Source organism: Epinephelus lanceolatus, chromosome 12 (genome assembly GCF_041903045.1).
Source record: "Epinephelus lanceolatus isolate andai-2023 chromosome 12, ASM4190304v1, whole genome shotgun sequence".
NCBI classification, from domain to species: Eukaryota; Metazoa; Chordata; class Actinopteri; order Perciformes; family Serranidae; genus Epinephelus; species Epinephelus lanceolatus.
Window position 1 is genome coordinate 41,872,782 of NC_135745.1, and position 27,559 is coordinate 41,900,340.

Below are 27,559 nucleotides of genomic sequence, written 5' to 3' on the forward strand. Positions count from 1 at the left end.
GGCGGCAGTCCCAACAGTCAAACAAATCCAAGAAGAGAAGAAGAGAGCAGGAACAGGAAACAGGTGCAGACACAGGAACAGGTCTGAAGACAGCAGCTTCAGGCAGGAAGCAACACTGACAATCTGTCAGGGAATGAGTGGAAACGTGGCGCTTCTATACTGCAGGGCTGATGAGGGAAAGTGGAAACAGGTGAGCAGGTGAATGAGAGAGTCAGGTGACTGCGACAGGAGGGAAAGTGTGAGGACATCTGGTGGATGGATGGAGGTGATGCAGGGGGCTGGAGGGAGGGACAGAGAGGCAGAATGGGAGAAGCAGGACTGAGGAGGACTTTGTGACACAGTTCTCCAACCACAACAGTCTTTGGCCTGTAATCTACAAGCTCAGGAACAAATCATGTTTGTGCTGGCCACATCTGATCAAAACAAAGATTTAAATAACAAATTTCACTTGAATGACTTGTGACGACACAAATTATGATCTGCATCCAAATTTATTTGATGTTCATGGACACAAAAACAGAAAGCAAACACTATTAAATGACTCTTGTTCAGTGATTTCATGTTCAGATTCACTTCATCCACACAAGAATCTCAGCTGTGTACAAGACAATAATGAATGATGTCCTTATTGATTATGATCAGGATCATTACACTTCTATAAAACCTCATAACAACAACAACATTTGGTCTGCCAAACAAATAAATGTGATTATACATTTCTTTACAGATGAACACAAAGAGAACAAAGTGTGGAGGATAAAGGACGTGACACACACAGGAAGGAGCGCCACCTACACACACTCAAACATTTACACAACAACTCAGGAGAAGATGTCAAAGTCCCGCCCACAATGTTTGACTGACAGCTGATCTGTGTGCAGTGAAGAAACGCCACAACAATCAGCTGTCAGCAACAAACATGGAGACCAAACACAGAGTTTAACCCTTAAATGACTTCTGACTGTTTGACTTGACACAACTCAGCTGTGGAATCAGAACAAAGACAAAGTCCAGCATAGAGAGGCTGAGTGAATGTGGTCTGGACTCTGTGGAGGAGAGTCATGGTTTCAGAGATGCTGTAGAAGGACAGAATACCTGCACTGTGATCCAGGTACACTCCTACTCTGGAGGACCGAGGACCTGAGACGGGAGTTTGGACTTTGTTGTGATAAAAGTTATAACTGTTATTGTCACAAATTAACATCCAAGATTTGTCATTGTTTCCAAATAAGCATTCACCCCCCCCTGCTCGTCTGATATTCTTGTATGCGACTGCTACATAAACTGTTCCTCTCCACTCCACCTCCCAGTAACAACGTCCAGTCAGACTCTCTCTACTCAGGACCTGCTGCCAGTCAGTGAATCTGTCTGGGTGTTTAGAATAAGACTGTTGTTGTCTCATTACTGTCACTTTCCTGTTCCCCTCAGATAATAACAGCTGTGTGTGTGCTGTGTTTGGATCCAGTGTGATGTGACGTGAATATCTGAAGAACTCAGCTCTGGTCTTGGGCTCTGGTTGTGGCAGTAAAACATCCACTTCAGTCCCTGTCAGTGAGACGTTTGTCCATGTGTCCCTCAGAGCGTCCTGTACTTTATCTCTGACTCCTGACACAGCCGCTGTCACGTCCTCAAAGTAGCGGCGCGGACGGATGTTGATGCTGGATGAGTGTGTGGGTTCACTGAGTGCTGACAGTGAGGGGTAGTTGTGTAGAAACTGCTTGTGATCCTCTGTGTGTGAGAGCTTCTTCAGCTCAGCGTCTTTCCTCTTCAGCTCAGTGATCTCCTGCTCCAGCTTCTCCTGAAGCTCTTTGACTCGACTCACTTCAGTTTCCTGCTGCCATCTGAGCTGCTGCTTCACATCAGAGCGTCTTTTCTCCATGAGACGGATCAGCTCAGTGAAGATCTTCTCACTGTGCTCCACTGCTTTATCAGCAGAGCGACTGATAGCCTCCACCTCCTGTTGGAGCAGCTTCACGTCTTTCTCTGTGTCCTGGATTCTCTGCTGGATGTTTTGTCGACTCCCCTCCAGCTCTCTCTGCCTCTCAGTCCTTTCTGCTGCAGCTGACACTGTGTCGTGGCCTTTATGTTGGTTCACATCTTCAGCTCCAGCATAGCGGTGATCAGCAGGAGCAGCTTGGAGTCCAGTCTTCTTCAGTTTCTCCACTAAATCTGCTAACATGATGTTTTTCATCAGGACAGGCCTCGGTGTGAACCTCTGCCTACACTGAGGGCAGCTGTAGATTCTCTTCTCATCCTCTCCATCCCAGAAGCTTTGAATACAGTTGATGCAGTAGCTGTGTCCACAGGGAAGAGCCACCGGATCCTTCAGTAGATCCAGACAGATGGAACAAGAGAAGGTTTCTCGGTCCAGCTCAACTCCTTTCTGCGCCATTTCACCTCCCAGTGTCAACAACTAGTTTGAGCTCTGATCTAACCAACATGCAGTGGATGGAGTCTGTCAGCTCTCTCACGTCACCACAGTGTTGGTTACACCCATCTTCTATTTGTAGATCTGAAGGGGAGGGAACAAGGAAATGTGTGGACAGAGTGGAGCTGGCTGTGTGTGTGAGAGCAGGAAGAGGAGGGAGGGCTCATCAAGCTCTGAGTCATTCCAGGAAGAGGAGCAGTTTGACAGAGATACTGTGTGTGCGTTCCAATATCCAGACTACCGTACTATAAAGTATGCAGAACAAAATTTAGTATGTCCCAACACACAGTATGTCAAATGCAGTATGCCAAAATTACCAGGATGTTCTACTACGTCTGGTCTGATTTTGCAGTATGCAAGCCAGCATTCTTTTCTGGCTATTCTGACCCACAATCCTCTGCACAGCTGAAGATTGGTCACATCAGCTGGGCCACAAAAACAGATGACCAGTTGTTGACAGCTTTATTGACAACTGATTCAAGTCCTTGATGACCAGTCTAATAGTAATAATAAAAATATGAATTGTTCATATGAACAAAATAATCATAGAGATTACCACCACCAACAGGACATTACTATGACAATAACAATGACAGATACTGCTGATGTCATTTTCCTGTGGTGAATATAATATGTTGGAATCTACCTTGTATGCAGTGATCACTTCAAAGTTACAATTGCAAAGCAACAACAACAGCAGATCTCTCCAGGCTGACCTCAGTCTCTGGTGAGCTCAGTGAACGACCTCTTGTTTTACCTCCAGGGTAACAAATATGTGAGAAAGAGGGTCAAAGTTCAGGGTGTAATGTTGTGAGACAGTAGTGTGTCTTGATTGTGTGCATACTGCATGCAACAGTATGTACTTTTCAAAGGCAGCTGCAGCACTAAAAGTAAAAAGAATTATAGCTGCTGCGCAGCGATGGGTCAGGTCCGGGCTATTTTTGGCAAATTTAGTAATTCTGAGCAACAAACAGGAGAATAGGAAGACAAGACAGTTGACAACAATGTTCATTTTGGACCACTTGAGGCTTGAACCCACAAGTTCTGGAACCAAAGACTGTCATCTATTGCTCTGTGCTAATTGGCAAGTGGCAATACAACAGTGGCTTTACAAATTGAGTAAGCCATTCACTGTTGTGCCGGCAGATTTGAAACCACTGTAAAAAATTCAGTTATCTAGACAAAAATCTTAAAATACACATACTGCAGCATGGAGATGTTGGTAATTTGTTTTTAAAAGTGATTGATTTGCTCCATAAGTGAATAACTGATGTTTAGCTATGTCATTATTGCATTGACTCCAATTGTTCACATGAAAGAAAAATTTAAAATGCTGTGAAAAATTCAGTTTTTGAGGCTCAATTTTTGATAAATCAAGGAGGACAGAGGAAATAGGTTTAAGAAGTTTTACAGTTTTTGAAAAAAATCTGAGTGATGTACTTCATAATTTTTAATAGGTTTAAATGTACAAAAGTTTCTTCAGTGTTGGGGCTACAATTTGATGAAAGTTCTGAAGCTGTAGCAAGTATGGTTGAGTTGTTATGAATTTTCAAAGTTTTGAACTTTAGACGCTTGCTGTAGCACCACCATGAAGACTATTGGCTTCAGTTTACAGTTGAGGTAATCTGGCATGGGACTGGACCTTTGTGCAAAGTTTGGTGAGTTTTCACCCATGGGAAGTATGAGTTCCTCAGAAGAAGAAAATTAAAGCAGCGATATCGGGGCAAGCAAGACAGGTTTTTCTGCTTAATCCATCCATACAGCTGTCTTGAATTAGCGAGCTATCAGCCAATCAGAAAATAATATTTCTTGTTGCTGGGTCAGAAAAAAGGTTTCTGCTGCAGGCACGCACTTCAAATATGTATGGATGCTTCAAGTGTGTGCACAGGTTGCAGACAAGCTGGAAGTAGAAGAATATGGTCAGGTAGCAATGCATAATCATTTCATGTATTATATCACTGAATTGAAAAACTATTTAGTGTTGGTTGTAAGTGTAAGGAGCCTTTATTAGATTAACACACTATCTTTAAACACCTCAAAACCACTTGGCCCAAAGAGGCTCGGTTGGTCGACGGGGAATCTCGATGAGAAACGGGAGTGGGAGACTGTCGCGGGGAGGTCCCGCGAAAGGCTCGAGGCAGTTGGAACATCTTGGTTTCGCTGTTGGTGATTCAGCCGCGGGTGTTGGCTTGGGAGGAGCCGCTTTCCATCCTTTCCTGTCTGAAGTTGCTGGAGTGGAGGTTAATGTTGGAAGGTAGGCCTAAGCATTCAAAAGTCCTAAATTAATGCTTGCATAGTTTTGTAATTATTCTTAACGGATTGATTTTAAGGTAGTAAGTACACAGAGTAAACCTAACCTAAAATCATGAAGTAAAACCTTGCTGGCAACCTGAAATCACTTTTTACTGGAAAATAATGTCAAGAACTGCAAGTTTTGGTCAGCAAACTAAACTTGGTTTCTGTTATCGTTACATATTGTCGGTTGCTACCACTATAGTAAACAGCACAGATAGCTAAATAACTGAAATTCAATTTCAGTCTAGAAGTTTCAAGAAGGTGCTTTCATGAATTTTTATGTGCAGGAAACAGCAGCAGAAAAGAAAAACAGAGCAAGCTGAGGAGAAAGAAAAGGTGAGGTCCTAATTATGAACTAAAGTGACTTTCGAAAATTGTGGAGGAGACATTAAGGTAAACAAAATGATAGCGTGCTATAGGCCTATTTAAAATTTTAAATACACCATTACAGCCTAATTTGAAGCTTGAACCTTCAAATGAGTAAACTGCAAATAATAGTAGTAAGTTGTGTAGAAATGCATTTGTACCATCATTTAGAAATATGTAGCTTAAATTCTCACCAAAATAAAACCATCCTGTTGTTGGTCTCACTGAGCAGCACAAATACAGTGACACTTAACACAAGTAGAAATGCAATGTATCACATTTATTGGATAATTAGTACAGCACAGTACTCAATTGGAAATCATAATTCTTAGTTTAAGCAACTTAGAACATCCTAAATTCAATAAAGGACAGTAATTACTGACTGACTGTATTCCTTGGTTACTTCCAAGTCAAAAACCTTCCTCCCTATTAACGTACTGTAACACAGTCACAAGTTTAAACTAAAACATCCAAAATGCAGTTAAGCACAGTAATTAAATTTGTTACTTTCCATCAAAAGTAAAAAACCCACCTCCTCCCTCCCCCTTAAACATAAAAATTGCAAGTCACATTCAAACAACAAACATCCAAAATGCAGTTAAACACTTCCTTCATTACTTGCAAAAGGCAAAAACCCCTTTCTTCTTTTAACAAGTCACATTCCTAAGGTTATTATTTTCCATCGAGTCTATTAAACCATGTTTACAACATAAACAATCATTTTCCATTTCACAGGACTGTCTATGGTGAAGGTTCCTGACAGATGAAGATAAGAGATATGTCATCGTTTTCTTCAGGTAAAGCCTCTGAAACAGGCGTCCAGGATTCGATTTTTATAATACGGTTTTCATCGTTGTCTACCACACATTTTACATGAGACATAAAGGATTAGCTCCTCAATTTCGTCCGGGTTTTCCTTTAACTCCTTTTGTTTTGTTGTAGTAGTTTGATTAAGGTGACACCATTTATTTTATAGTCTTTTGTTCTCCCCACAGTTTCCTTTAATGACAGAGTGCCACTTAAGTTTTTGTTAAACATTGAAGTTTTTTGTTTTCTGTCACAGTTGTCACATCTCCTGTATTTGTCCTTTGGGTTGGAGTTCCCCAGTTGCTGTTTGTTACAAATGCTGCAACGTAGTTTATATTTTATGTCTGCAGCAACAGGCTGTCCCATCAAGTTTGTAATGTTCTTATCTAAATCGATGTCCTCATGGTTGTTCGGCAGTGCAATGTTTTGGATCTCAGTGAAGGCTGATTGGGGAGTCGTCGTGAGTAAAGATTGTCCTGCAAAATGTCTAGTTGACAGATGTGTTATTGTGTAAGATTTTTGTGCTTGTATTTTTTGGGACTGGTCATCCCATACCTGAATCTTAATGGCACCTGTTTAGTCTGTTCCCACGATGGTGGTTACTTCATGGTTGCTGTCACGGATAGAGTTGCTGGATTTATTGGTGCCAACTCTTGTGATATGGCATTTGATCAAGTCGATCTGATAAAAGATAAGATATTAAGAAATAATTAGGGATTAAACAATGGAAGGAAAAAAAAAAATTCAACACTATGTGACTGAGCAGAAAAAGTGGCAGTGCTCCATGGATCTGAGTTAAAAAAAACAAACAAACAAACAACAACAAAAAACACTTATATTCAGGTGCTCATAAAGTGTGTGTGTGATTTAAATGACTGGGCAGGAAAAAAAAGCTTATATTCGATGAAGTAGTCCAAATAGGGACATTGAGGCACTCTGAATTGACAGCAAAAATCATTTAGTAGAGCAGGGAAGCAGACAGTGCATTTTGACTGTAATCACCTGAAGACTGTTGTACAGTCAAAATGTACTGTCTGCTTCCCTGCTTTACTAAAGGATTTTTACTGACAATTCAGAGTGCCTCAGTGTCCCTATTTGGACCACTTATCAAGGACTTTAGAGTATAAACTGACTGTCTTTTCTTCTGCCCAGTCATTTTAATCATGCACCTTAAATAAGCACATGAGATTAAGTGTTTTTTGTACTCAGATCCATGCAGAACTCCCACTTTTTCTAAAGCAATCACTATTTACCTTATGGTGAGAGGGAAGCAGTTTCATCTGAGCCAGGGTGCTCTCTTGAATTACTTGTTGTCGCTGTAGAAAGTTGACATCTGTTGGCTCCATCGTAGTTTCATAAAAGCAGACGAAGTACAGCTAAATGAACATTTTACACAGCTTTCATATAAATATGATCAATGAGAGTACCATCCTCAGTAGTAACATTTGAAACACGTTGGCTGTAACCATATTTACTCATCATCTTCAGAATTGATGATGAACTTAGAATATTATCATTGAAGTCTCCCATTATGATTTTACCACCTTCTTCCTTCTCCAAATCATTGATAAGACATGATCTGCTTAAAGCAACATAAGCTTGCCCGGGTGCAAATATCTTCTTTAGAGAAACATCTGCATTGTCCACTGTTAAACCTTGCATTTTATGCACAGTACAACTGTAGGCCAAACGAAGGGGAAATTGTCTTCTTTTGCCTTCACGGTTATTGACTTGATCTTCCTCTGGCTTTATAGGGGTTGCATTTTGTGGTATACATGGCCTGCGAAACACCTTAAACCTTTGGTTCTGTCCAATTTTTGGATTATCAAAGACAATGTAAATTGCATTTGGAAAGCATCTATCATCACTGTCAATGTAAGCAACAGTTCAAACCATATGACACACAGATATTTTTAACCAGCATGACACGAGCACCTACGCCCAGAGAAAGAGATTTCTTCAAGCAGGTATTGAATACATTTGAGTGGTGGCCGATTTTCTCTTCCAATCTTCCAGTTTTAGCATTTCTTTCAAAATCTTGAGCTTCAATCTCCATTATGTCATTACAGGTTTTACTCAGCATTTCTGCATTGTAAATGTCATCTTCCTTATTTGTTGCAAAGATGTGGATAACATTTTTCTCTTCTCCCGTTATACACTGTTTCAACATGTGGATATCAGCTTCCAGCAATGGTTCAGCCTTCTTCAGCTTCCTTATTCTGTTTAATTCAGCAAATGATACATCTTTTTGCCTGACAATTTCTTGAAGTTCGATAATGGCAAAATTATCTGCCCATAAATTAACCAGATGCGATTCATCGTAAAGTGGCCGATTTCTGCAAGGTGGAAGTTGATAGAAGTCACCAACAGCAATGATGCATACTTTACCAAATGGTGAATAATCTCCCATTTGTTTTATTTGTCTGAGACGTCCATGAATGTAAGACAGAAGTGTCTGGTCCACCATTGAAATTTCATCAGTGATCAGTATTTGTACATTACTTAGTTTTGCTCTCAGTGTGTTGATTTCTTCTTCACCAAGCGGTTGATATGGTAGCTTACTATGAGCATTGATACGAAATGTGTTGTGGATTGTTGTAGCTCCAATGTTATAAGCTGCAACACCAGTTGGGGCAGTCAGAAGAACAGTGACATCGTCCGGATTCGTTGTTGTCTGTTGCAATATCCGTGAGCATTCATATTGTATTGCCTTTATCAAATGACTTTTTCCAGTTCCTGCAGAACCTGTTATGAAAACATAAAAAGGATCTGGGTTATCACCATGGTATTTGGCTGGGCACCATCGTCTTATTTGGTAGAAAGTTTTCTGTTGGAAGTCATTCAGTGACCGTAAGAGACTAAGTGCATCATCTCTTGACATCTCACATCTGGTCTTTTCAATAAGAACTGCTACATCATGATTTATCATCAGATCAGGAACCATATCAACATTGCCCTCTTCATTCAAGTCTTGTTTCTGGATTTGTAGGATCTCTTGGCATTCCAAACGCTCAAGTTCAGATTCAGGGCATATCTGTCCCCAGACATCTTCCAACTCCCCACATTTTTCGATCATTTCTTTCAATTCGTCAATTTTCTCAGATTCTTTTTCAAACAGACATCTACTTCCATCAACTATAGACTGGACTGAATGATAATTTCCATCAGTATCTATTGTTCCAAATTTATAGTAGTCTTCATATGACTTAAAAGGTGGTGGTTTCAGATCGGAATCATTTCTATGCGGTAAGAAAAGCTGTAAAATACTTTGATGATACTTTTCAGGATCTTTAGTTGGAGACAGTCTGGCATATCTGACAACAGCTGGTGGAGTTCTAGTTCTTCTTCTCATATAGCCAAAGTCCTCCTTCAATTTCACAATGTTATCATCATTTTCCACTTTGGATGGATTTACTTCAGATTTTGACAACTCCCTGTATTCTGAAGCAAAACTTGCAAGACACGTTTTCCAGGTTTTCAATGTTTGGTCTATTTCAATATCTGTCTGACAAGCTGACCATCCACAATTCTTTGTCACTAATGCTTCCCTCTTGGGTCTGTTGTTGCAATACATGCAGTGGTTTACTCATTTTCACAGGATTTTCTCCTGTTGGGATGAACCGTACTTTTCGTGAGCATTTTCTAAGCGGCATGCCAGTCAATCTGTACACAGCTTCTTGAGCACATACTTCTCTGTTATGGAGATAGATTGTACCAAGTTCTTTCAAGGCTTGTTTTGCATCATGGTTTTGATTTCTTGCCTCCTTTTGTGTTCGTTCCAGGAGTAATCCCATTTCTCTCTCAGCCTTTGAAATGTATGATATGATATATACAACACAAGAATAAGCATCAACCACATACTGGATATCCATGTTTGCATTCCAGGCCTGTAGGAGATTTTCATTGTATTGGTTTATCCACAAAGCATCTGGGTTTCTTTTGTGAACAACACTGGTTTTGCCACTGAGTCTGGCGTGAGCATTTTCAAAATCGCTTTGAGATATTCCAATTTTTTCAAATAAATCTTCAGTTTTGAGGGATTCAACATCATTGTTGCTCAAAGCCTCTTTGAGTTTTGTCAGTATAGTCATAGCTTGGTCTTCTGACATTCTGGGTGTTCTGACATCTGACATTCTGACAACTATATCTGTATTTGAAGCACTCTGGTTCTTTTTTTGGTCATTTTCCTTATGTCTGCAGATAAATGTTTGACAAGAGGGCTCACGTGGGAAATTAAATCTACATGTTGTACGTTTTTTCCTACATGTTTTTGAATGCCTTTTACTGTGTTTTTGAACACTTGTAACTTTTTCCTCCAAATCTAAATCATTTGATGGCCTTTTGCAGGTGACGTATCGAACAACGTCCTTGTCTTCAGCCTTGTCAATCTGTGGAGCATTTTCTACCCAAAACAGGCAATGAGCATGAGGAGATCCTCTGTGTTGAAACTCGATGCAATAGAAATAGTCCTTTATCTTACCAAATGGGTTTGCATCTGAAAAGATAACTTTGTTTAAAAATGTTTGAAAACGATGATCAAACATTCTAGCTGCAGTTACTGGATTTCTTTTCAATAAATTATTCTTTTCCAGCCAGTCCATTTCATCAGTATTCTTATTGATGCCTTGTTGTGTCATAACTGTCTGCAGGATTTCCTTCCATCTCATTTCAGCACTAGAAAAAGAGCAGAACCAAGTTGGTATGCCCAGTTGTCTCAGCATTGCAAATAAATCTTTTTGTACAGATTGCCAGAAAGGAGGCATTCCACGGACAGGTTGTAAAAATTTATATTCCTCATCAAATTTTAATATCTCTTGAAGAGATTCTTTATTTGTCAATGTGCTTGCAGTGACATCCCTAAAGCTGTTAGAGAACCCTTTCCTCAAAGCAATTGAAACATTTGATAAAATTTGTTGAAGTTCAGAAATGTATTGAGAATAGAATACATAGTCTATATTTTGCGCAAACCTTCCATCAGCATTTAAGATTCGGTGTTTCAAATAATTTGCAAGTGTAATTCTTATTGGCCTTTCATCACAGAAAGTCGGACCTCCAGTTGGAAACATTTAGCTTCATTTGATAGATCTTTCAATAACTGGACAGGATTATTTCCTTCAGCTGGTGCAAGACAAAAGATGTCGTCAAAGTGATGATCCAAAATTTCTTGGCCAATGTCAACAGGTTGCAAACATGTATCCAGAAAGATTCCTTGTTGTTGCTCAGTGTAAGTCAGATCCTCCTCAACTTCATTGTTTTCATGCACACCGGAGTCATCTCTTTCATCCATCCTATTATTTTCCAATCCATAATTTTCAATTGGCTCATCTTCAACTTCAAATTCATCTTCCACTTCTTCAATTTTCTCAAGAGGGTTAAATCCATTGATCATTGACTTCTATATCTGCATACCACTTGTTGTTTTTAATCAAATACTCCAAAGCAATTTTAACATGTTCTGTTCTAACAAACTGATATTGATAATGGCCTTTGTATGATAATCTTCTTTTAAGTTTTACCTTAACAATCAAATTACTATTTTCTTCTCTTGGTAGAAAACTTGTCACATCATTGATGTTAGAAGGTACACAAACAACTGGGCCACAAACTCCACTCTGTCCTCCACGAGGCAAAGGAACAAGCTTCATAAAGGGGATATTCAAAGCCATCAAATGTTCCTGGGGCGGCATGGTGGTGTGGTGGTTAGCACTGTCACCTCACAGCAAGAGGGTTGCTGGTTCGATCCCGGGTGTGGGAGCCCTTCTGTGCGGAGTTTGCATGTTCTCCCCGTGTCAGCGTGGAGACTAGGTTAATTGATAACTCTAAATTGTCCATAGGTGTGAATGTGAGTGTGAATGGTTGTTTGTCTCTATGTGTCAGCCCTGCGATAGTCTGGCGACCTGTCCAGGGTGTAGGCTCCAGCCCCCCCGCAACGCTCAAGAGAATGAAGTGGTTAGAAGATGAATGAATGAATGAATAAATGTTCCTCAAGAGAATTCAAGCACTTTAACTCCAATGGAATTGGTTGTAGATGAAGGCCGTTGAAAGTACTTCCTTCAGGCATTTTACCTCTCTGTAGCTTTCCATGGCATGAATGACAAATCCACAGTTTGTCTCTCTCCATTATGCAAACATGACACTCAAGACCACATTTCTCATTTGGTGTATGCAAGTATGTAGTTGTAATACATTTGGAGGCTAATGCAGCAATTTTACTTGTCTTTCCATATGATTCCACTTTGCACTGAATAACCTGGTTTCGGAACAACAGTCTGTGACAAACACAGCAAATGTAGGCAAGGTTCTTGGCAACTGTATTATTGAAGTTTTGAATTGCGTTAAGTATATTCTTATTTTTTTCACCTTGTTTTAAATATTGTGATTTACTATTTGCATGTTTTTGTACCTGATGGTCAGGATCAGCATAACTTTCTCTACTTTTTTCTTTACTTTTTTCAAGTTTCTGTTCCTGGTAGTCAGGATCAGCTCTGTACCTTCTTCTCATTTTTGCAAGTTTCTCCTCGTAATCTGGGTCCATTTCAGGTTTCCTTTTGATTCTCTGGGATCTAGTGACTTGCTGCAACCGTGTTTTGTGCTGAAAATCATTTTCTTCTTTACAAATTCCTGCACATATTGCTGAATAATTTTTATGCTATACACATGTAACAACTTCATAAAGATTTTCATTACAGTGCTTCAAATATATTGCGCCACAGTTGGAAGGCACGTGTTGAACATGCTGTTCACACGTGTACAAGTTCCACCTGTTCTCATTGTAAGTATAAATGTTGATGTTGAATAAGTCAGCTGTAGCCAAAATTTCTAGTTCTGTAGCCCATGAGCCAACGTACTTCATGCGAGAAGATGCCAGATAATCATCAATTGAGAAGTATTCATTTCGTAAATAAGGTGTAAATGTCAAGTGATTTTGCTTCAGATGACTCACAACTGCTTTTCTGATTTTATTATGTTGATTTTCCTCTCCACAAATAGAGAAAGAGATGGCTCTAAAAAAACAGTTTCCATCAGCGTTTATGGACTTGGTATCACACGGTTCACCCATGGGACTAAATGAGTTTCTGTCTTCAGAGACTGTTTGATCCTCCATCTTCAATTTTGAACAGCTTTCTTGTCGCTGCTGTCTGGTGATAGGAAGGAATACCAAGTTGGGTTCTTTATGACCAACAATAACCACATCACAAGATTCCTCAAGTGGTCTGATATCATTATGGGTTTCAACCTCCATCATTTCCTCTGTCAAGATTTGCTCCACAAACAGTTCTGTGGCAGTGTCTTCATTGTCAACACAATTTTGTCTATTTTCATTGTCATCATTTTCATCAAGTGGTATGACATCTCTTAGGGTTTCAACATCATCCACTTTCTCTGTCAATGCTCTGGCAGTGACATCTTCATCACCTTGTCTGAGATCAGCATTCCAAAGTTGTGTCTTTGGAGAAGTAGTTTGGCTGTTAATAGACTCCTCTGCAGTTGATTCCTCAGTGCGATTTAACTTTTCTACTTTCCAGTTATCTCAAATAATTCTTCAGAATTCATGTTAAGGGACCATGCAAGCTCTCTCAAATGTCGAAGAATGTCAGCAATGTTGTTATGATACACAATAACAGCTGTTCCGTTTCCATGTACCAGACCTCTTTGGTTGCGTGCATGAGGATCAAATATAGCAAACCAATTGCCATCTCTACTTACCATAAATGTGGTACCCTTCATAGTTATTAAGCATACATTGAAATCAATGAAGACCATTTGCAATGCCATATCCAAAGGCTGCAGAAAGTCCTGTGCATCGTCATAGATAGACAAACCAAGTTTTCCAAGAACAGGATCACCCAAACTGAGTGAAAATGTGTCATTACCAAGCCTGTAGATGTTAGGTAGTTCATTCACAAGCATGTATCCATTTTTAGATTTTATCTTGCCTTTTTGTCGTAGACTAGAGTAGAGGTTATTTCCATCCTCCAAGACAGTGTGAATGTCATCAGTGTTCCATGTGAGTATGCTTTTCACGGTGCTCTTCACAACTGCATTGAAACTCTTGGCAACACATTGGCTGCCAGCATTTATACTGAACCTTCCATCACCCTGATGGTATGAGTCTTGTACAGGCATCTTACCTTCAGCAGCATATGATGTGGCAGGGATTTGACAATGATTATTTCCAGTGGAGGATGAACTAATGTTACATTTCACAACATCTGCGTACGTTTTTTTATAACTGGTTTTATCTTGGATGGCAGGTTTGGGAGATTCTGTGTCACTCAGACAGCTACTTGAGGCTTTTTCAGCTCCTTCTGTAGCTTTTCGCTTTTTCATTGTCTCACTCTTTTTACCTTTACGGGGCATCTAAAAAACACAAAAGTAGAAATTAGAAGTCAGTTTATTCACAAAAAAAATCACTGTATGATGCACTTGAGGAATTAATTTGAGGAATTTTAGGATTTTCTTCTGTCATAGCAGACAGCAGTAATACATACTTTTACTACTTCTTGATCTTTAATTACATAAATAACAACATTGTATTTAAGCCATATAATTCATAACAAGAGTAGGTGATGATGTGAATTAGTGTTAATTAGTGTTAATTAACAGTTAATGTTAATTAGCATGCTAGCAGTTGATTCAATATGTGATGACATAGTCATGGGTCAAACCATTTCAGACAAAAAATATTTACGGTAATTTATTTATTTATAGTAGCACTGAGCTAACTTATTATTCACTAAAGTCACTCGCTCACGGCTGGCCCCTGTGGTCCTGCCAATAACATTGTTAAAGCAGAAGTAAGTGATTTTTTGTTGTTAGTATAAGTCTTAAATAGTTCTGTCAGTCACTCTGCAGTAAGCAGAGGAGAGCGTTTTCTGGTATCCTTCAAGCTTTATCCAATGAGCAGAGAGAACTCCATAAAGAGTCGGTCCTCTGCCCATCTGAAGGAGATGACTCGCTGTCGCTGTTCAGGGATGAGGACGAGGACTGCTAACTCCAGCTGCTGCTTTAACTAATGGTAAATGCAACCCATTTCAAAGAAACAATACAAGTCAAATCAACATACCTTTTACTAGTATCTTGATAGATATTCTTCTTTCTAGAGGGATGAAATCAAAAGTTAATTTATATGTAGTAGTTTACTAGTTAGTTTAGTTCGTTAGTTTAGTTTGTTAGTTTAGTTGTGTGTTTATGGATCCCCCAGGAACAGCAGGAGGAAAGGACGCTTGGGCTGCTCCTTCTCTTGCCATTGACCTCTGACCCAGGCGGCTACAAAATGGACAGATGGTTATGCATACCATTATAAAGAAGCCAAAAGTGTGCACATCCAGGAAAATGTGTGCAGGTGCAAGACTGAAAAACACTCACTGTAGAACAAAGAGAAAAGTCTGCACACTGCAGCGCTCCCAATGAACATTTCGATCAACAGATCTTTCTCAGGCAGTTTGTGAACAGAGAAAGCATAGTGCTTTTAACAGAGATGGCAGTCAGTCAAAATCAACAACACCTGTTGACTAAACAAGAGAAACACCACAACGCTTTTACATCAATATTTAAAATAGTTAAATGTGAAAATATCAAATGTTTAAAAACCTTAACCAGGCAGAAATATTCTGTAAATATCTAATCCACATTCTGCAGACTGAAGTCTAAGTGTGAACAGGCACAAGAAATCTGCATTCAAGAAACTATATTAAACATTTAACAGAGACAAGAAAAAATGTTACTACAAAAAGCATCCACAAGTTTTTAATGAAAGACCAATAAGGAAAAAAATATTAGAAACTTGTGGATGCTTTTGGTAGTAACATTTTTTCTTGTCTCTGTTGTTTGTGCCTGTCCACACATAGACTCAAGTCTGCAGAATGTGGATAAGATATTTACCAAATGTTCTTAAACATTTGATGTTTTCAAAGGAGAAACAATGGAAAATCCAAAGAGAAGTCTGGAGCACACGAGTCACTTAGTTGCGTATTTAATAGGTGCAAGGACTAACGTTTCGACGACAAGCGTCTTCCTCAGAGTCAAACTTTTGATATCTTCACATTAGCTTAACTATTTTAAATACTGATGTAAAATCTTGTAACAATTCTAATGGGTTTTTTTTTTTCCTGTTTACGTCTCTCTGAGGATGCTCTCTTGTGGCAGTTGTTCACTGGGAGCCCTGCAGTGTGCAGACTTTTCTCTTTGTTCTGCTATGCATACCATTATCCCATATGAAATGGAGACAAAATTTTAAATGACAACATAACATATCTTGCAATATTTGATACAGTAGATTAGAGTAGTACTAACAACTTCCTGAGATACTTAGACATAAGCATAATAAAGAGCAAACAATAAAGATCAAACTATTACATAATGTACAGCAGCAAAGAAAATATTAATCTACATCTTGTAGAGTCCTTTAATACACTGCCAAAAAATAAGGGAACACTTAATCAATCATTACAAAATTTCTAAAACATTTACCTTTAATGTAGCTTGTGAACAGTCCAGGGCCACTAGGACATGTGTACAAGGGGCCCTGTGGGTGGTGGCTGTGGTGGTCTGGCCCTGACGGTGTAGTGGTGTGGCCCTTTGGGTCCCACACAATAATTGTGGTAACCAGTAGCCTACTGGCAACTTTCTTTGGAAAGGAAATCAACCGATTCATTAGAATTCCTCACAATCACAACTTAACAAAGATGTTTAAATCAAGTCAGAAGAGCACTGTTTTGATATTGTAAGGATTAAAGGTAACACTTTATAAGTCAGCCTGCGTTTTAGAGTGTACCTATCCCCCACTTACATGTACTTTCCCAGGAGTTAGAGCATAATTCCTCTCGGTCACTTAAAGCAACACGGGCTGATTTATGAAGTGTTACTGGATTCAATTCCTCTGATCGGCAGGTATAAATTTATCCCTAGCTACACTTAAAAAAAGAAGTACAGATGAGCACATGACATAATAGAACACCATCTTTAAAATTACCGTTTAGAAAGCTAAATACACAGAGAGCGAGGCACATAAACCATTTCAAGAGACAGTTTGCATGTTTTGCAAACCTATTTAATTTGTTAATATTTCATTTAAAACTAAACATATTGCATGTAGCCTACTCATTTTACCCTCAGAGGAGGGAAAATGATACAGGCACTGTGTGTTGCACAGGTGTTATCACTCTAATTAGGTACTCTCTGCTCTGCTTTAGTTTGAGGTGGAAAAACACACTCTGTTCTGAATCAATCAAAGGGGCTTGAAAGGAATTTGCTCTGTCTCAGTAAGTGTTTGCATTTGTGGTCATTTTAAGTTATTTTTAATATTTCAAAACATTACCTGGACTTTAAACACGTTGAATTATAAATAACAATTCTCCTTTAAATATGAGGTTATTGTTACCAGCCAACAGACAAATCTGATCCTTACCAGTTTGAAATACTGCTCTCTTGATTTAATCTTTGTTTTGCTGTGATTTTATAAAAATATTTTTCTCTTTGTGGTTTCTCTGTCTCCTACTCTCAGCTGGATCAGCTTGAAGTGATTCTCCTTCTTCAGTTTAAATGGAGGGTGTCAATCAGCATTAAAGCACATTACCGCCACCTATGTTTGGACTGGAATTACATCACCACAAAACAAACACAAAGTAATAAAAAATTCAGTTATTAGGAAAAAAATCTGAAAATACACATATTGCATCTAGACAGCATGGAGATGTTGTTTTTTTTTAACAATGATTGATTTGATCCATAAGTGAATAACTGATGTTTAAAAATGCTTCTTGCATTGACTGCAATTATTCACATGAGAGCAGAATTCAAAATGTTCTCAAAAATTCATTTTTTCATGAACATTGAAGATTTATTTATCAATTTGCAGGTATATGTTTACAGTAGTGTTCACAGTCAAACATTTGCATGCACTGTAGGCAAAAATTGTGGGAGGAGAAAGGTTTTTATAAGTTTTACAGTTTAAAAAAAACAGAGTGATGGACTTCATAATTTTTAATAGGTTTAAATGTACAAAAGTTTCTTTAGTATTGGGGCTACAGTTTGATGAAAGTGTGAAGTTCTAGCAGGCTGATTTGTTATGAATTTTCAATGTTTTGAACTTTAGATGCTTGCTGTAGCGCCACCATCAGGGGCCTGTATCACGAAGCAGGATTTTGTCTTAGCGAGGTAACTTCAGGGTTAACCCTGGGTTTTTGGTCTCACGAAGCCAGTTCAGTTCTTATCGGGGTAGATCACCATGGTAACTTACTCTGAACGGCTATCCTGCTCCGGAGCAGGGTAAGTTCAGGGTTGAATCTGATCCTATAAAAAGCACCACCCACTGGCCAATCAGCTGTTCGGAAAAAATGACTCCGCTGACAGAAATGCAGCCCAGTCATGATGGGAAGTTTAATTCATTTGATTGATTTTGATTTGAAAGTTTATTTTGAACATTAAAAAAGAAAAGAAAGCAACAACAACAGACAATGAAAAGATTGTTCAAAAAGGAGTGGAAAGAAGTCAAAATTTCATCCCACCCCTTCATAAGAAAGAAACTGATCATTTGTGAACACTTAATAGCACCATTAATTAGTGCCAACATTTTGTTTTGTTGGAGGAAATGATCCCTGTTAAAGATAATGGGCCTAATTGACAGCTTTGCTGCTGGAAATGTGGAAAGTAGCCTATCATGTCTACACTTCATGGTGTTTGAGGGATTTTCCTTTTTGTTTTTTAAAGAGGGACACTAGGTATATTTTTGCGCAGCTGTTAATTTCTAACACAGCTCAATATCAGGATGATTTTATTCAGACTATCAATTTGGTGTTGATATGATTTAATTGTGGCGTCAGCTTTAAGCTTTATTGTAGCATATATAACGTTATGACAAAGAAGACCAATTTATCAGGCGCAATGATGTTAGACGATAATTGTAATACACGCAATTCATCTGCGCAGCATTGATTTCATGGGATTCAAGGGTGTGATCAGTGTCAGATGTACAGGTACAGGTACTGTAGCTACTTGAACCAGTGATGAGTAATTTAACCTACACATCATTTTATTTGCTACCTTGTTTTATCTTGATTTTTCCCTCTCTCCTCCTCTATTTCTTCTTTCCTGACTCGTTTTTTTTTCTTCTCTATCATGTGATTTCATTGATGTTTTGACAGGGGAATTTCTTTGATGAGCTTTTAGTGGCTTCTAACCTCTCCGGTACTTTTCTTTTTTTAATCTTGTAAATTTTATACTGTCTGTTTTTAACATTATGTGCAAATAATCTAAACTAAAAAAACATTATTCATCCCGTTATGCGTTGCCACACGTTTCCTCCTCCTGCAGCTGCCACGGTGTTGGCCTTTTCTGTAATGTTGCTTTTCTTCTCCTCATATTTTAGTAGAATTAATCTCTGATCCTCACGAGAAATACTTTTTTCTCCCTCACATACGGCGCTCTGTGAGGACGCTCAGTGACGCTCAGTGACGCTGCGCTTCTCTCATGATTGTGATTTGTCCGCTGCGTGCGCGTTCACAGCTCTTGATAAAGCAACACTGGGTTGAGTTACCGAGTTGATATCCAGCGTCGTGATACCGATTATCCTGATTGCCATTGTTAGGGTTAGTCAACCCAGGATAGGTCTGGGTAACCCAGGAAAGGTTGATCTCGCTTCGTGATACAGGCCCCAGGACTATTGGCTTGGGTTTACAGCTGAAGTAATCTGGCATGAGACTGGACCTTTGTGCAAAATTTGGTTAGCTTTCGCCCATGGTCTGGTGCAAGCTATTTGTTTTTATTTAATTTAGAGGCTTGCTGTGATGCAGGACAATTATCTTGTGTTTCATGTTGAGGACATCTGACATTTTGATCTGTCATCATCATCATCACCACCCCTGCTGGGTCTCAAACCCACAACCCCTGACACCAAGAACCAGCTCCTAACTCACTGAGCTAATTGGCTGGAAGTGAAACCTGCTGTGTAGCTTCATTTGCCGACTCAGGGAGTCACTGTCCGGGCAGCTGTTGTCAAGGCAGATTTCAAAAATGGTCAAAATGTCAGAAATTCTGTTACCTGAATAATACATAAATTGCATCTTCACAGCATGGAAATGTTGGTGATTTGTTTTTAACTCTAAGTGTTTTGCTTCATAAGAGAAAATCTGATGTTTAAAAATGCCACTTTTACATTGACTCCAGTTGTTCCCATGAGAGCAGAATTCAAAATGTTCTCAAAAATTCAGTTTTTGAGATAAAATTCTGATATTTGCCAAACTTCATCAACCATGACTCCAAAATATTCTCATTTTTTTTCAGGAAGGTTGAAAATGTATTTAGCAAGAATTTGATAGTATATGTTTACAGTACTGTTTACAGTCAAACATTTTGATGCACTGTTTTGATTTTTGATAAATCAAAAATCCGAGAAACAAGTTTTGTGGAGGACAGTCTGTACTGTTGATTTTGTAGGTATTTTTTTAGAGATTTTTAAATTTAAACGCTGAAATCCTAGCATGTGTGTAAAGGTGAGGTGTCAGAGAGGAGTGTGAACACAGGTGCATCACCAGGTGCCATTTTATCACCTCTGTTCTTTTCTCTGTAAACCAATGAGTTGAAACTCAAACACACTGCTGATGATGTGGCACTGGTTGGCCTTCTGTGTGAGGGGGACTCTGCAAAAGGTGGCACATATTTGAATCATGTAGTTTCTCTGCAGCAGTGGTGTGAGGAGAGTGTGTTTAATAAATGTAGGTGAAACCAGGAGCTTCTTTAATCAGCAGCACACCAGACGCTCCTGATACATTTCAACCTTTGACCATCACTGGCTGCCTGATCTTCACACAGAGAGGACTGAGTGTATATTTAAGGAAACCTGAACGTTTAGTGGTCTGACACAATTTAGCACCATGTGTGACACCATGTGTGTTTATTATCAAATGGTTTCATGAGTCTAAAAACTAAAACATGCAGACAAAGTGAGTGGAGGAGTTTAACCTCCTCTACCTCCCTGCTTAGCAGGATGAAGGCGCCCTCTTGTGTTAAGCATCACTTTTCACATTTCACTTGTTCACCTGCTGTGATGTTCACTGCAGGAAGACAAGTCCAGAGTTCACTCAGCCTTTGGCAGCTTCACACAACATCAGTTAAGAGACATTTCAATATGTGTAATATCACACTGTGTGCGTTTGTTGACAGGAGTCACACCCTGAAACACTGATGCTGCATTCAGGTCACATGGGAAAGACGGGAGAGATAAGACATAGTATTTGGGAATGTGAGATTTGAGGCTAAACGTTCAAATGTCTCTGACTTGTTGAATTCTGATTAAAGAACATGGAAACACTTGGAACCAAATGTAAAGAATCATATTTTCATGTCATGATTTTATGACTGGACCTGATATAAGCTGCTCATTTTTACATTTGTTGTTGGAGTTCAAATATTTCACGTGTTATAAAAGCTGAGTCACTCACTGTCACTGTGGTAGTGTTTGGTTTCCTAGTGTCTCTGTTAGGTGCTGTCTGCTGAGAACATTTCTCACAGATTGATTCTGTCATATCAACATTTATACATGTTTAAAATCAAAGTTTTAAAAATTAAAATGAGACCTCATCAAGCTCAGGAACAAATCATGTTTGTGCTGGCCACATCTGATCAAAACAAAGATTTAAATAACAAATTTCACTTGAATGACTTGTGACGACACAAATTATGATCTGCATCCAAATTTATTTGATGTTCATGGACACAAAAACAGAAAGCAAACACTATTAAATGACTCTTGTTCAGTGATTTCATGTTCAGATTCACTTCATCCACACAAGAATCTCAGCTGTGTACAAGACAATAATGAATGATGTCCTTATTGATTATGATCAGGATCATTACACTTCTATAAAACCTCATAACAACAACAACATTTGGTCTGCCAAACAAATAAATGTGATTATAGATTTCTTTACAGATGAACACAAAGACAACAAAGTGTGGAGGATAAAGGAGGTGACACACACAGGAAGAAACGCCACCTACACACACTCAAACATTTACACAACAATTCAGGAGAAGATGTCAAAGTCCCGCCCACAATGTTTGACTGACAGCTGGGGGATATTCCATCAACCATGCTAAAGGCAAATCCAGGCTGAAATGGCCAAGTCTGGTTAATGTGAGCCAGAGTTCTGTTCCATCAAAGTGGCTAAGATTAGCCTCACATCAGTAACCATGGAAACCATGGTTCTGGCTAAGCCTGATACATCGAGCTAAACTCCGGTTTCCGTTCCATCAAACTGAGCCACAACTCCGTTCCATCAAGGTGGTTAACCTGAATCCCAGCCTAGTAACCATGGTAACTTATGCTGCCGGGCAATCCTGGTCTGTAGCAGGATTAAGGTGAGGATTAGCTCCATCTATGATCAAAAAATGTTCAGTAGACAAGAACAGACACCTAAAAGACAGTTCTGCCAGTGCTTTACACACTCACAACTGTCATGTAATGACAAAATAATATGAAGATTATAAAATATATAACATAATTAATAAAAAAAATATTAAAAAACAAATTAAAATGTAATAAGATAATTTAAAAAAACACAACAGTGAAGCCAAAATCAATTTCATAAAAACAAAACTATAATAAAATGAAACTGAGGCATTAAAAAAAAAGATTGTACATGAATATGTGATTGCCCTCCATCCCCACCACACTCTGTTTCCAATTGGCTAGCAAATTCACAGCCAATTAAGGTCAACTGACAACAGCCAGAGAAGGAGAGGGACACACCCAGAGAGACACAGAGACAGAGCAAGAGAGAGTAAATTAGGAAATAATGGCATGCCCCTTCATCGAGGATCCTGTTGATGAGGAGGCCCACATTGTGCAGAGGGCCTTCCAACCACCACCAGCCCCAAGGGTCTTCCAGGACAGGACCAGCCCACTGATACAGACAGACTCCAATCTGTGGGAGAGGTACCAGTTCAGCAGGCAGAGCATGGTGTATCTATGCAGTTTGCTGGAACCACACATTATAAAGGTCACACACTGCAGCCAGTCTCTGACCACTGTGCAGTCAGTCTGTACTGCACTGAGGTTCATTGCTAGCGGTACATTCCTGTATAGTGTTGGTGATGCTGAGAGGCTAAGTAAGGCAACTGTTTGCAGAGAGGTAAAAAGGTGTATTTTCTATTCATTTTGATTATTTCTAGCATCACCATACATCATGTATAGGGCTTGATTTGTTCACATTAACATATGGTTATCTTTTATATTTATGAATTAACCATGACACAAAGCAACCACATTAAAATGGGACACACACCATTGTGGTTTGTCTGCTCCTCATCCTATAGCACATGCCATACATTTAAGGGGATTTTCCTTATTCTGATATAATAAGGGATAGAGCTCACAGGTGACTCCCACATGATGAGAAATAGATGATGTATTCACTATCACCTGCATTCACTTCATAGTTTTCCTCATCTCCACTGAACTGATGGATTTGCTAAATGGAATTTTCTACAATCAATAGATAAATGCCATGTGATTATTTCCTATAAACTGATCATTTCTGAAATGTCATAATCTACAATCAATTATGTGATGAATGTGATGATTCACATAAAATTGTTTGACTAAATGCATCATCTGAAATGTACATAGGAATCAGTAGATAAATGTGATATCACTAATATTAATCTACACATGTGGTGAATTTCATTAGGCAGACTTGAATTGTTAGATTTAATAGGTGTTCTTATCGACATATATTTTGTCCCTTTGATGCAAGATTTATAGAACATGATATTATGCTGAAATGCTGAATTTTCTTTGTCACTTGCGCATTAAGCCTGTCAGCAATATTCTGCCACGCCACCTCCCTTGCTTTATTAATCGCTGCAGTGTTGCCTTTTTTTTAGTTATGTCCTTATAGTCCTCATACACTTCCACAAGGAGCGTTTGCTCCGCCATAGAAAAAGCCTCCGCTCTCTACTTTCCTTTGCTTTTTGACATTTTGTAACATTTGCGGCACTCAACTAATTTGGGCTTTTTATTTTCCCTGGGCGTGTGCATGAGTTGCGGCTTAACAGGTGAGGCTTGAATTAGCCTCAATTGGAGCCAGCTGATTTCACTTGATGGAACGAGTTGGAGCTAGATTGGGAGTTGGCGTTTAGTCAAACTTCAAGATTACACCTTAGTCTGGATATTCTTAGCTACGTTGATGGAATACCCCCCTGATCTGTGTGCAGTGAAGAAACGCCACAACAATCAGCTGTCAGCAACAAACATGGAGACCAAACACAGAGTTTAACCCTTAAATGACTTCAGACTATTTGACTTGACACAACTCAGCTGTGGAATCAAGACAAAGCCGAAGTCCAACATAGAGAGGCTGAGTGAATGTGGTCTGGACTCTGTGGAGGAGAGTCATGGTTTCAGAGACGCTGTAGAAGGACAGAATACCTGCACTGTGATCCAGGTACACTCCTACTCTGGAGGACCGAGGACCTGAGACAGGAGTGTGGACTTTGTTGTGATAAAACTTATAACTGTTATTGTCACATCTTAACATCCAAGATTTCTCATTGCATCCAAATAAACATTCTTCCCATCCTGCTCGTCTGATATTCTTGTATGCGACTGCTACATAAACTCCCCCTCTCCACTCCACCTCCCAGTAACAACGTCCAGTCAGACTCTCTCTACTCAGGACCTGACAACATCCAGTGAATCTGTCTGGGTGATCAGAATAAGACTGTTGTTGTCTCATTACTGTCACTTTCCTGTTCCCCTCAGATAATAACAGCGCTATGAATGCTGTGTTTGGATCCAGTGTGATGTGACGTGAATATCTGAAGAACTCAGCTCTGGTCTTGGGCTCTGGTTGTGGCAGTAAAACATCCACTTCAGTCCCTGTCAGTGAGGCGTTTGTCCATGTGTCCCTCAGAGCGTCCTGTAGTTTATCTCTGACTCCTGACACAGCCGCTGTCACGTCCTCAAAGTAGCGGCGCGGACGGATGTTGATGCTGGATGAGTGTGTGGCTTCACTGAGTGCTGACAGTGAGGGGTAGTTGTGTAGAAACTGCTTGTGATCCTCTGTGTGTGAGAGCTTCTTCAGCTCAGCGTCTTTCCTCTTCAGCTCAGTGATCTCCTGCTCCAGCTTCTCCTGAAGCTCTTTGACTCGACTCACTTCAGTTTCCTGCTGCCATCTGAGCTGCTGCTTCACATCAGAGCGTCTTTTCTCCATGAGACGGATCAGCTCAGTGAAGATCTTCTCACTGTGCTCCACTGCTTTATCAGCAGAGCGACTGATAGCCTCCACCTCCTGTTGGAGCAGCTTCACGTCTTTCTCTGTGTCCTGGATTCTCTGCTGGATGTTTTGTCGACTCCCCTCCAGCTCTCTCTGCCTCTCAGTCCTTTCTGCTGCAGCTGACACTGTGTCGTGGCCTTTATGTTCATCCACAGAGCAGAGATAACAGATACACTGCTGATCAGTGCGGCAGAACATCTTCATCACCTCATCATGACGAGAGCAGATGTTCTCCTGCAGCTTCTTGGAGGGCTCCGCCAGCTTGTGTTTCTTGAATGTAGCCGAGTCACGATGAGGCTGGAGGTGTTTCTCACAGTAAGAGGCCACACACTGCAGACAGGACTTGAAGGCTTTCAGTTTCCTCCCAGTGCAGACATCACAGGCCACATCTTCAGCTCCAGCATAGCAGTGATCAGCAGGAGCAGCTTGGAGTCCAGTCTTCTTCAGTTCCTCCACCAAATCTGCTAACATGGTGTTTTTCATCAGGACAGGCCTCGGTGTGAACCTCTGCCTACACTGAGGGCAGCTGTAGATTCTCTTCTCATCCTCTCCATCCCAGAAGCTTTGAATACAGTTGATGCAGTAGCTGTGTCCACAGTGAAGAGTCCCCGGATCCTTCAGTAGATCCAGACAGATGGAACAAGAGAAGGTTTCTTGGTCCAGCTCAACTCCTTTCTGCGCCATTTCACCTCGTGGCAGTGACTGTGTGAGTTTCACTCTCTGAGAAGTGAAACTAGTTTGAGCTCTGATCTAAACATCATGTGTTCCTGCAGTGAATGGAGTCTGTCAGCTCTCTCACGTCACCACAGTGTTGGATACACACTGTAGATCTGAAGGGGAGGGAACAAGGAAATGTGTGGACAGTGCAGCTGGCTGTGTGTGTGAGAGCAGGAAGAGGAGGGAGGGCTCAACAAGCTCTGAGTCATTCCAGGAAGAGGAGCAGTTTGAGTTTGAACTTTGTCTGCTCGTCTAAAACCTGCTCCCTGTTTGAAATGTTTTTAGTTGTAAAACACTTCTTGGCTCCTCAGGTTTTGGTGATGGCTCCATATTTCTCTGACTCCTCCTCAAATTCTGTCACATTTTCTTCTGCTGGTTAAACACAGTTGACTGACAACAGGAAGTTACCAAAGTAAACTGTCATAAAACACTTCAGTAGCTGTTTAATAATCTTGTCACATATTTAATGATCTACTTTGAAGCATTTGTGACAAAACATTTCAGTTTCAGAATATCATCCTGAACCAAAGCAACATTTCAAGCTTCAGATGGTTTGAACAAATATCAAACAAGTTATTTGTTGCAAGTGTGAATCCAGAAGGAGACGAATGAACCAGATCAGCTGATTCAGCACTTCAGTTGTTGATTAATATGAATTCATATTTGTTTGGTTTTTGCCTTTGACAATATTTTTAGTTTTCCACAGCTGATTTAAAGATATCACAGTCAAACTTTTTATTTTCATGATTAGCTTAAAACTATCAAAGCTTTGTAGAGACAGTTGTTCATATTAAATGATCACCTTGAAATAAAAACACTGTGTGGTGTTTATTAGTTGAAATAAAGGAGGTGTTCTCTGCAGCAGTGGTGTGAGGAGAGTGTGTTTAATAAATGTAGGTGAAACCAGGAGCTTCTTTAATCAGCAACACACCAGATGCTCCTCATAAACACACGGCACCATTTTCCTCAGTGCAGCGTCACAATAACGAACCAGAAAAGAGACAAAACTCAGACACTTCATCAAAAATTATGGACAATAAATAAAAGGTTTGTGGACATCAGAGCAGGCGCAACAAGAATTATTCGGCCACATGTGTTCAAATAAACACAAGAAGTTTGTGCTCTAGAGAAAGGATCAACACTCAGTGAAAAACCTAAGCCCTATGATAAGCTAATATGGCAAGGCTTAACTATACAAACCAATGAGCAGTAATAACTAGCATGTCTTTGGGGTCATCGGGTGGGAACCTCCTTTCACCAGTGTTTCGTCTAGTTGGTCCCACGACACCTCCAGGAGGCTAGACAGTGATCTCTGGCGTCCCAGAGACACTCCCCTAATGCCAGGTCTCACTGCTCCCTGCACCAACCCAGCAACCTCCTTTACCTTACTTACACATGGCTTTCTCAGCCCAAACAGCACTGCCACCTTCAACCAAACCCAGGCTCCTTACATGCGAGCTCCAGGTAGAAACAGGGCTGATGCTACCTTTCCTAGCACATTCACCATACTCTATTTCACACGCTACATAGCATAACTACAATATAAGCTAAAGTTAAAGGAGATAAATAAACTCACAGGATCAGCAAGCACACTCACCTTGCAGCATGGTCTCAAACAAAATGGATTCAAATAGGCCACTCCCACACTTAAAAACTTCCTCTTCCTGGA

The 27,559-nt window shown here is 39.8% G+C and overlaps 2 protein-coding genes across 2 annotated transcripts; both read right to left on the reverse strand.

Annotated features, from left to right (window-relative positions):
• Positions 1-475: 475 nt before the first annotated feature.
• On the reverse strand, positions 476-26,068 carry LOC144465130 (tripartite motif-containing protein 16-like protein). Its single transcript, XM_078173449.1, has 2 exons — positions 25,863-26,068; positions 476-2,397 (listed from the first exon to the last, which is right to left on the reverse strand). The coding sequence occupies exon 2, from the start codon at positions 2,390-2,392 to the stop codon at positions 947-949; it is 1,446 nt and encodes a 481-aa protein (XP_078029575.1). The 5' UTR covers positions 2,393-2,397; positions 25,863-26,068; the 3' UTR covers positions 476-946.
• On the reverse strand, positions 22,089-25,866 carry LOC117272099 (tripartite motif-containing protein 16-like). Its single transcript, XM_033650851.2, has one exon. The coding sequence runs from the start codon at positions 25,855-25,857 to the stop codon at positions 24,193-24,195; it is 1,665 nt and encodes a 554-aa protein (XP_033506742.2). The 5' UTR covers positions 25,858-25,866; the 3' UTR covers positions 22,089-24,192.
• Positions 26,069-27,559: the final 1,491 nt, after the last annotated feature.